Raw genomic sequence first — 11,531 nt, 5'->3', positions numbered from 1 at the left:
CAACATGAAAGGGAAATTATTGTCCATAGAAAAGGGGTAACTGCCGTCCATGTCAAAGGGAAACTATTGTCTGGGTGAAAGGGTGAGTACTCTTGGTGAAAGAAAGATAATTGTCAATGTGAAAGCGAACATATTGTCAACATGAAAGGGAGTCTATTGTCCACATAGACGGGCAAATTGTTTTCAAGATGAACGGGACATTATTGTCCATATGAAAGGGTAAATATCGTCCAGTTCAAAGGGAGAAAGAGAGAAAATTGTCATTATGAAAGCGAAAATATTGTCTTCGTCAAAGGGAGAGCATTGTCTGGATGAAAGGAAGAAAAGTGTCCAGGTTAAAGAGAGAGTATTGTCTCGGTGGAAGAGTATTGTCTTGGCGAAAGAAAGAGTATTGTCTTCATGAAAGGGGAGTATTGTCTTGGTGAAACAAAGTGTATCGCCTTCATGAACGGGGGAGTATTGTCTCGGTGATAACGCACTGTCTCCGTGAAAGGGGGGGGGGGGGGGGGGGGGGGGTATTGTTTCGGTGATAGAGTATTGCCTTGGTGAAAGAAAGAGTATTGCTTTCATGAAAGTATTGTCGGCTGGAAGAGAAGTCTCTTGTGTATTGTCTGTATCAAAGCAAGTATATTGTCGAGGTGATATGAGAGATAAAAGCGATAACATTGTCTAAGTTAAAAAATAGTGTATTGTCTCTTTGAAAGGGAGACATAATATAGTCACTTGTGTATCAGGGAGAGTATTGTCACTTGTGTATCAGGGAGAGTATTGTCACTTGTGTAGCGGGGAGAGTATTGTCACTTGAGTATCAGGGAGAGTATTGTCACTTGTGTATCAGGGAGAGTATTGTCACTTGTGTATCAGGGAGAGTATTGTCACTTATGTATCAGGGAGAGTATTGTCACTTGTGCTCAGGGAGAGTATTGTCACTTGTGTATCAGGGAGAGTATTGTCACTTGTGCTCAGGGAGAGTATTGTCACTTATGTATCAGAGAGAGTATTGTCACTTGTGCTCAGGGAGAGTATTGTCACTTGTGTATCAGGGAGAGTTTTGTCACTTGTATATCAGGAGGAGTATTGTCACTTGTGCTCAGGGAGAGTATTGTCACTTCTGTATCAGGGAGAGTATTGTCACTTGTGTATCAGGGAGAGTATTGTCACCTGTGTATCAGGGAGAGTATTGTCATTTGTGTAGCGGGGAGAGTTTTGTCACTTGTGTATCAGGGAGAGTATTGTCACTTATGTATCAGGGAGAGTATTGTCACTTATGTATCAGGGAGAGTATTGTCACTTATGTATCAGGGAGAGTATTGTCACTTGTGTATCAGGGAGAGTATTGTCACTTATGTATCAGGGAGAGTATTGTCACTTATGTATCAGGGAGAGTATTGTCACTTGTGTATCTGCATGACAGGGAGAGTATTGTCACTTGTGTATCAGGGAGAGTATTGTCACTTGTGTATCAGGGAGTGTATTGTCACTTATGTATCAGGGAGAGTATTGTCACTTGTGTATCTGCATGACAGGGAGAGTATTGTCACTTGTGTATCAGGGAGAGTATTGTCACTTGTGTATCAGGGAGTGTATTGTCACTTATGTATCAGGGAGAGTATTGTCACTTGTGTATCTGCATGACAGGGAGAGTATTGTCACTTGTTTATCTGCATGACAGGAAGAGTTCTGTCACTTATGTATCAGGGAGAGTATTGTCACTTGTTTATCTGCATGACAGGAAGAGTTCTGTCACTTATGTATCAGGGAGAGTATTGTCACTTGTGTTTCAGGGAGAGTATTGTCACTTGAGTGTCTGCGTGTACATTTCTGGGTCCCTTTATATCAGAAGCAAGCTGGGGTCAGGTTGGTTGAATTACATGTTCAGCAAATCCCGTATTGATATTTTGAACAAAACATGAAAGTGGGGTATGCCAAAATAAGAAAAGTTCTTGTCGATATTACATACATCATATCAATGTGTATCTCACAACAGGTGATGTGCACAAGATGTATCTATATCAAAACTGTACATGTTTCTCCTAACAAATCACACCTCCTCCGTGATCTAGCAACAGAGCGCCCGCCCGGAGAACGAAAAGTCCGGGGTTCGATCTTCGGCCGCGTCATTCCAAAAGACGTTAAAATATGGTACTTGTTGTTGCCCTGTCTGGCGCTCAGCATTAAGGCGCTTAAACAAGGACTGGTAGGCTCGGAGTCAGTATACTGTGTCTGAGTGGGGTATTTGTGTTAAACTGCGGCATGGTATCTCAGTTAGCTAGCACTATAAATCAGCATCAGTCTGGTACAAGCAGCCACACACACACACACACGTGCATGCACGTCGCTATTTAAGTGCTATAATCTTGGACGCGACGTTAAACCCCATTTCACTTCACCTCAATTTTAACATATCATATCTATTCCTGGCCTGTCGATTATTTACATGTCGCCACACAGCTGGAGTAAGTGAGTGGGCTGGGTTGAACGCCGCTTTTAACAGTATTCCAGTTATATCACGGCGTGTCAGTTTAACGTGGGAGGAAAACCCTAAGTGATACAGGTCTCAGCCATTTACCACTTCGGTGAAACCCGCGAGGACGGGTATGGTGCTGACAAACCTATTAACATAATCGGGGCGAACCGGGATTCGAACCCACAAACATAGGTATCTGGCGTGCCCAAGCGAATCGCGGCGCCTTAGACGACTAGGCCACACACGCACACACACACAACACACAGCTTGAATATTGTATTCACAACAAACACACTAACATACACACACTCAACATATCGGCCCTGAAGTATATAACATGCAGTGAATTGCTGCACAAAAGGGGCTCCTGTGTGTTCAGCTGATGACATTACCCGAGAGCTCAAAGCTATTGGACCAACACAATAGTAGCACTGAAAGCTTGTCACTTCACACTATTGAAGGCGAGGCTTGTTGACACTGGCGACGTCCTACATGTAATTCCGATACGCGAGGAAAGCTCGGGGGATATGGGGTCGCCACATCGTATGGAATCATGAACGGCAAACGGATCTTCATCGCAGTTGTCATGGCAACTAGTGTTTATGTCCTATACGTGAACTGGCTGGTATCCCAGAATGCATCAGCAACAGACCCTCCCAGGTAAGATTATGGATAGGTCAGCGTAGGCTGGTGTAGCCTACAGTTAACACAAGGCTCGTTGCGGTATAGCCTACAGATACCCGCCGTTCTAAGTTAACGCCAGACATAGAGTAGAGTTATCTACGGTTAATATCAGGAATAGGCTGGCATAGCCTACAGATTAACACAAGGCACACATGTGTGTAGTGTACATTATACACCAGGCATATAATCTACAGTTAACCCAAGGGACAGCCTTGTATAGCCTACAGTTAACACCAGGAATAGCCTTGTATAGCCTACAGTTAACACCGGATCTACAATAAAATCTAGGCATAAAGTTTCGTTATCTACAGTTAACACAAGGAATAGCCTTGTATAGCCTACAGTTAACACCGGATCTACAATAAAATCTAGGCATAAAGTTTCGTTATCTACAGTTAACACCAGGAATAGCCTTGTATAGCCTACAGTTAACACCGGATCTACAATAAAATCTAGGCATAAAGTTTCGTTATCTACAGTTAACACCAGGAATAGCCTTGTATAACCTACAGTTAACACCGGATCTACAATAAAATCTAGGCATAAAGTTTCGTTATCTACAGTTAACACCAGGAATAGCCTTGTATAGCCTAAAGTTAACACCGGATCTACAATAAAATCTAGGCATAAAGTTTCGTTATCTACAATTAACACCAGGAATAGTCTTGTATAGCCTACAGTTAACACCGGATCTACAATAAAATCTAGGCATAAACTTTCTTTATCTACAATTAACACCAGGAATAGTCTTGTATAGCCTACAGTTAACACCGGATCTACAATAAAATCTAGGCATAAACTTTCTTTATCTACAATTAACACCAGGAATAGCCTTGTATAGCCTTCAGTTACCATACCACCGGATCTATAATAAAATTTAGGCATTATCTACAGTTAACACCAGGAATAGCCTTGTATAGCCTACAGTTAACACCGGATCTACAATCAAATCTAGGCATAAAGTTTCGTTACCTACAGTTAACACCAGGAATAGCCTTGTATAGCCTACAGTTAACACAGGATCTAACAGTCTACATTTAAATTAGTCTTGTCTACAGTTAACACTGGATCTAGCAGTCTACATTTAAATTAGTCTTGTCTACAGTTAACACCAGGAATAGCCTTGTATAGCCTACAGTTAACACCGGATCTACAATCAAATCTAGGCATAAAGTTTCGTTATCTACAGTTAATACCAGGAATAGCCTTGTATAGCCTACAGTTAACACAGGATCTAACAGTCTACATTTAAATGAGTCTTGTCTACAGTTAACACTGGATCTAGCAGTCTACATTTAAATTAGTCTTGTCTATAGTTAACACCGGATCTAACAGTCTACATTTGAATTAGTCTTGTCTACAGTTAACACTGGATCTAACAGTCTACATTTGAATTAGTCTTGTCTACAGTTAACAACAGGCATAGAGTGGCATGTGACACTGCTTACACTAGGGGCAGATTTGTGCAGCCTGATTTAACATCAGGTATAGATTAACGTTATCAACTGTTAAAACATTGTTCAGATTGGGGTAAATTAAAGTTATCACAAGTAAAAGATAAGACTGAAACATTTCTTTAAAATAATTGTTATTTTTTTCAAAAGAGCCTGCGCTACTGTGTTTTGAATCAAAGACTTGGTTTAGTTGGATCTAGACTTGCCTAAGCTTTTAGTATGCATATATATTCCACAGTCATGGCGCGGTAAGCGATTAAGCGATTAGTGAAATGTACAATTTACACAAGACTTGAATACGAATAACTTGCCGGTAAAACTGGGACTTAAGGGATGTAATCTACAATTCACACAAGACTTGGATAAGTATAACTTGCCGGTAAAACTGGGACTTAAGGGATGTAATCTACAATTCACACAAGACTTGGATAAGTATAACTTGCCGGTAAAACTGGGACTTAAGGGATGTAATCTACAATTCACACAAGACTTGGATAAGTATAACTTGCCGGTAAAACTGGGACCTGTCTGGTGTAATCTACAGTTCACACAAGACTTGGATAAGTATAAATTGCCTTTAACACTTGGCCTGGATTGGTGCCATCTACACTGAACATCAGGAAAATGGAATAACCCCATTCTGTCACAACTATCTGTCATCCAAAGTCGGGCTGCCCTCCAAGGAAAGTTTGTGTCGAATAGGTGAGGTGAGGTGAGGTGAGGTGAGGTGAGGTGAGGTGAAATGGGGTTTAACGTCGCGTCCAAGATTATTGCACTTATATAGCGACATGCATGTACGTGTGTGTGTTTGTGTGGCTGATTGTACTTGTCCGGATTGATGCCGATTTATAGTGCTAGCCCACAGTTTAACATGAATACCACACTCAGACACAGTATACTGACTCCGAGACGACCAGTCCTTGTTTTAGCCCCTTAATGCCGAGCGCCAGGCAGGGTAACAACAACTACCATCTTTTAACGTCTTTTGGTATGACGCGGCCGGAGATCGAACCCCGGACCTTCCGCTCCCCGGGCGGACGCTGTACCACTAGACCATGGAGGCGGTCTGTGTCGATTAGCATACCTCTGACCAGTACACGTCAGCATCATTGCATAAATTGTTTGATCAAAGAACTTGGTGTAAAAATGCCATAAAAAAAGACATTATGTTTTGGGAGGAAGAAATCTTCCAAAACCACGTATCAGTAATATAAACTATGGCATGACTCGAAAACCTGAACACTTGTCAATGCCTCTTCTGTCCAGGATTCCAAAGTTCCATAAAATCCGTGCCAAGAGAGATATTCCTGGTCAACCAAATGTTCCACCAAATGAGATTCACCATATTCCTCTAAACAGTCAAAGAGAGACTTTCTGTATATTACAGAGGTTTTGGAGGCACGTGTAATTAATACCATGCTTATTCTCAAAAACTCATAAGATTTACTTGCATTTGTGCAATCTCCGTAACGTATTAATTATTGCAAAACATTTTGATTTTTCCACGCCACTATCCAACCCGACACATATCCCCTGATCCAGGAGGCATCTGTCACACGTAATGACCCGGATAATACACTTACATCTCGGTCTTCCAAGATGTAAGACAATGTGTCCAAAATGAAAGCAATGTTATCTGAAGTGTACAAAGAGCCGACCAGTCCTTACTGCGTCAGGCAGGGTAATAACAAGTGCTATATTTTAACTACTTTTGGTATTACGCGGCCGGGAATCGAACCCCGGACCTATTGCTCTCCGCTCTACCACTAGATCGCGGAGGCGGTCTCGTAGTGAAAATGTGGCGGCCATTTTCATATGTTATTCATCAGGGACCAAAATTATGTCCATTGCAATTCCCCATTTTGACTTGTACCAAATGTTTTCGTGATTGTTCAGGTGAGTGAGTGAGTGAGTTGGGTTTAACGCCGCTTTTAACAGTATTCCAGTTATATCACGGCGTGTCAGCTTAAGGTGGGAGGAAAGCCCCAAGTGATGCATGTCTCAGACGTTTACTACTTCGGTGAAATCCACGAGCACAGGTATGGTGCTGACAAACCTAGAAACATAATCGGGGCGAACCGGGATTCGAACCCACAATTATAGGTTTCTGGCGTGCCCAAGGGACGCAACTCTGCACAGCGAATCGCGGCGCTTCAGACGACTGGGCCACCCGTGCCTTCACACACACACACACACACACACACACCATTCCCCAACACATGCACCCACACCCACACACCCACCCCCGTGGTGAACAATTGACTTGCCTTTGCATGTGTTTGAGACGGGTGCCAACGGTAGAGCAGGATACACTCACCTTTTTGTGAACATTTGGTATCATCACCATTTGATAATAATTAATAAACACATCCTCGTGATATAGTCGGAATCGTACAATCGACTCTGCTTTTGGCATTTCTTATGAATACGCAAAAGGTTTTGGCGATTTTAATTACAGTTTTACAAACTTACTTATGACATAACCATATCCTACAACCATCGTTGGTTAACCAACAGACAAAGCCCAGTTGACCACTTCCGGAAATACATGGAGCGTTCCGAACAGCCTGGCAGCGAATCAAGCAGCACCACAACAGCCGGGTCTTCCTTGTGGGAGGAACAGAAGCCGGGAAATACAGTTAAGGGTGCTGCGAGGGGGGAGCGTGGATCGGGGGTCCCTCTGAACCACAGAAGCCGGGACAGATGGATCGTCGTCACAACTATCTTTCCTCCCACGGAGAATATCAAGTACCTGTCCACGCTGCCTGGATGGGCGGTCGTCGTTGTCGGCGACAGGAAAACACCGCGTGACTGGTAGTGAGTATTTAGCTGGAGCTAGTTCTCATCTTTAGTAACATTCGTCACCGCTCGCCCCTTTCCGTAACCTGCAAGAAGACCCGTCCCCCTATCGATGAATGTTATGCGCGAAAATACGACAAACCAATCAGAATGCGCGTTGGATTTCAAGTTCTGCAGCAAAGAATCCCTCCGAAATACAGTTTGATTTTACATATGTCTTACATCTAAAAATATACCCAAGACACAGTTAAATGTCTTCAATCATACTGTATAAGTCCGCATGTCCCGATGTGCTTTAAATTGCATTTGAAATATATATGATATATGGGGAAATATATGTGAACCATTACGCAATGAGTTAACAATTGTTTTAGGTATGCCCGTTTGCGCTAAGACGGAACCCGGTCGCAAAAATGGCCATGAGAGGGGCACGAGTCGCTTTTCAGCTTGTCCCGGAATAACACGAGTTGGTCACGAATGCTTTAGTAAAGAGAGTACGTACATTGGGAGAAAGGCGATGATACTGGTACAGCAGGACATGCTTACCTTTCCACGAACACCTGGTGTCACTGATTTTCAGTGATTCATTCATATCATTTTTACCACTATTTTGCCTTGACTCTCGTGCAAAATCGAGACTAGTTACTTTCCTGGCGCATCATATATATATTGTTGATCTTCAGTAACATGCGTTGATCTTCAGTGGATTTCACCAACAGGTGGTACGGTGAGTGGGTGAGTATGGCTTTACGCCCCTCATCGCAATATTCCAGCAATATCACGGCGGGGGACACCAGAAATGGGCTTCACACATTGTACCCATGTCGGGAATCGAACCCGGATCTTCGGCGTGACGAGCGAACGCTTTAACTACCAGGCTACCCGACCGCCCTGGTACAGATCTACGTCACTTCTGGCTTTGTACCCGCACGAAGTAATGAAACTGAACATTTCGTTTTGCATTTAAGGTTTTCTGCGTCTTATTTCGGGTACTGTCCTAAGTTGTCCTTGATTAACACTAGTCAACTCATGTTGAATCGTGTCAACTATGTCCAGAAATGTGGTAACTTCGGTTGACTCAGGTCACTCAAATTCTAATAACCGAACGCTATAACCGAACGCTGCACAAAACGTCTGAATTACATCAAAAGCAACAAGCATCCGAGTCGCGACTGCATCGTACGTAACAATATATATCAACAAAGGCAGGATTTGAACAATCAGAGATATAACAGAACATATTCAGTAAACTACGTTTATAACGAACATGCTTATAACGAACTGACCGATATAATGAACTTATTCTTTAGTCCCAGCCATTTGATGTGTTTTTGCTGAATTTATGCTTAAAGCGAACTACGGTTATTGCGAACTAGAATTAGTGGTTCCTTTGAGTTCGTTATAACCGTAGTTTACTGTATTTTGGGCTAACCTGAATGTTTTCGTGAATATCTTTGTTTTTATTACAGTTACCCCAACTGTGTGTACTTAAGCTTAGAAGACCAGCAAAGTCTCCATCTGACCACTGTGCACTTCCTCCCAGAGAGTAGCTACGCCAGAAAGAACGCTGGCTATTTGTATGCCATTGCTAATGGAGCAAAGGTTATCTATGAAACTGACGATGACAACAGACTCACGGACTCACTCAAGAGATTCACCCTCAACCCTGTGATAAAGGGACTTATGTATAATGGCGACGAGGTGTTCAATCCCTACAGACACTTTGGCCAGCCGACCCTCTGGCCTCGGGGCTATCCGTTGAGTTTTGTGGGCGAAAATGAAAGTATTCTCTACTTGCTAGGCGAATGGAAGACTCCCTCTATCCAACAAGGCACTGTGGACGGAGACCCCGACCTGGACGCCATATCTAGACTGATGCGGAAGAAAACTGTACCCATATTGAATGTGACCTTTGATGGAAGGGCACCGCCTGGCATTGTTCCCGAAGGAGTATTTTCGCCATTTAACTCCCAAAACACGTTATTTCTTTATGATGCTTTCTGGGCCCTCTTCATCCCAACAAGTACAAGGTTCCGCGTGTGCGACATCTGGAGGGGGTACTGGGCTCAGAGACTTCTGTGGGAAACAGGAGGGTCCCTAGCTTTCTTCCCCCCAAACGCGGTCCAGAAACGAAACTCCCACTCCGACTTTGAAGATGCTGTTGATGAGAAGGATCTCTATTATAAGACTGATGCATTAATATCATTCCTTAAACAATGGAAATGTGGAAGGCACCTATCCTTCTTTCAGTGCGTCAATGACCTCTCGGTTTCCATGGCTGAGGAGGGGTTTTGGAAAGTCTGTGATGCCGACTTGATCAAGAGATGGATCTACGACTTGAAACAGATCGGATACAAAGAACCATCTAGAGCAACGACTACCTCAATCAGGCTCAAGAAGACAAAGGTTCATTTCTGCCCCAATGAACAGACACCGCCCTTAAAATTATCAACTAATACGGGTCGAGCATTTGAATATAGCTATTTGGACCGGATGATGAAATTCTGTCCCAATGTGAAATTTAATGTTTCTTTTCACACTATTCATGACAGCAAAGTGTACTCGAACATTCTTCTCATCATTAGCATCAGCAACACCACTCTCCAGCATGTACAGGTGTTGGACTTACTGTATGGCTGGCACTTTCCCAACACTGTGTACTGCGGACAGGACATGCTCGCATTTGAATCCCTCCCTAGACAACTCGGATTCCCTGTGACGTTTATTGAGGTGGAGACTGGGGAGTGTTGTAGGCGACACTGTCTGGCCAGGGCGATGGAGATGGGGTACACAGTCGATGGCTACCTGTACGTGCAGGACGACACGTTACTCAATGTGTGGTCCGTGGGTTCCCTGCCAGTGGACAAGGTGTGGCATGGACCCTTGTCGCCAGCTTCACCTGACCAAGGCCCACACACCTCTGAATACAGGTCTACAGGTAGCCTGGTCATCTCTGAGACAAATGGTGCCAATCAGCATCAGACGAACATGGTCTACATTCCATACGTTCTGAAGAATAATGTGTTGGATTTGCTGGTACAATTTGAGCAGTCCACACTGTTTGATGGTTCGGTGTTCTCGTCGGTCATATACTGGACAATCAATGAAGCAGATCGTGTGCTTCTAAAGGGCAAACACGTGGATGCCCCCAGTGATATTGGACTCTTTCATCAGGGCTACAGCTTCATGTATCCGCTTAGGTTCAGAGAAATAGTTGAAGAGAAAAAGTATGAACTTCTGTGTAGGAGAGTTCTACCTCGGATACTTAATAAAGAACAGATAAACTGATTCTTAATAACACTCCAGAAATGAATACTTTTGGTTTGCTTGTTTGTTGTTAAACGCTGCACTCAGCAATATTCCAGCTATATGACAGCGGTCTGTAAATAATCAAGTCTGAACCAGACAATCCAGTGATTGACATCATCCATGCAATTGGGATACGATGACATGCATCAAACCAAGTCAGCGAGCCTGACCACCCGATCCATTTAGTTGCCTCTTATGACAAGCATGAGCTGCTGAAGACCTGTTCTACCCCGGATCTTCAGGAGTGCCAGTCATTGTGATACCACCCCATACCATTACGACCCACCCCCTGAACGATCATGCTGTATGACGTTGATGTCCATAAAAAACTCAGTTGGACGTATCCAAACTCGATTCCTTCGGTCACGGAAGTACACAGTGAACCTCGATTCGTCAGAAAACATACATGAGCCCGACTAACGTTGATTGTGGCAGTGATGTCGTTCACAGCACCACCACACCTTACTGCAGTATGTTGTGGAAGGACACGTGGGCGTCATGCAGCAAATGCCATCTGTGCATGTTGGTTGGTTGGTTTGTTGTTTAAGCAAATATTCCAGCTATATGACGGCGGTCTGTAAATAATAGAGTCTGGACCAGACAATCCAGTGATTAATATCATGAGCATCGATCCACGCAATTGGGATCGATGACATGCATCAACCAAGTCAGTGAGCCTGACAACCCGATCCTGTTAGTCGCCTTTTACGACAAGCATAGTCACCTTTTACGGCAAGCTTGGGTTGCTGAAGACCTATTCTACCGGAATCTTCACGGGTCCCATCTGTGCATGTGATTTGCTAGGTCTGGGCATGTAA

At 43.5% G+C, this 11,531-nt stretch overlaps 1 protein-coding gene across 1 annotated transcript; it reads left to right on the top strand.

The window, feature by feature from the left end:
* The first annotated feature begins 3,009 nt into the window (after positions 1 to 3,009).
* Positions 3,010 to 10,692, top strand: LOC139452894 (uncharacterized). The gene is made up of 3 exons (XM_071234528.1): positions 3,010 to 3,127; positions 7,123 to 7,422; positions 8,874 to 10,692. The coding sequence occupies exons 1-3, from the start codon at positions 3,021 to 3,023 to the stop codon at positions 10,690 to 10,692; spliced, it is 2,226 nt and encodes a 741-aa protein (XP_071090629.1). The 5' UTR covers positions 3,010 to 3,020.
* Positions 10,693 to 11,531: the final 839 nt, after the last annotated feature.

This window comes from Haliotis cracherodii, unplaced genomic scaffold (assembly GCF_022045235.1).
Source record: "Haliotis cracherodii isolate W230 unplaced genomic scaffold, xgHalCrac1.p SCAF_9, whole genome shotgun sequence".
In the NCBI taxonomy this organism is placed as follows: Eukaryota; Metazoa; Mollusca; class Gastropoda; order Lepetellida; family Haliotidae; genus Haliotis; species Haliotis cracherodii.
This window is presented reverse-complemented; position numbering and strand designations above follow the sequence as displayed.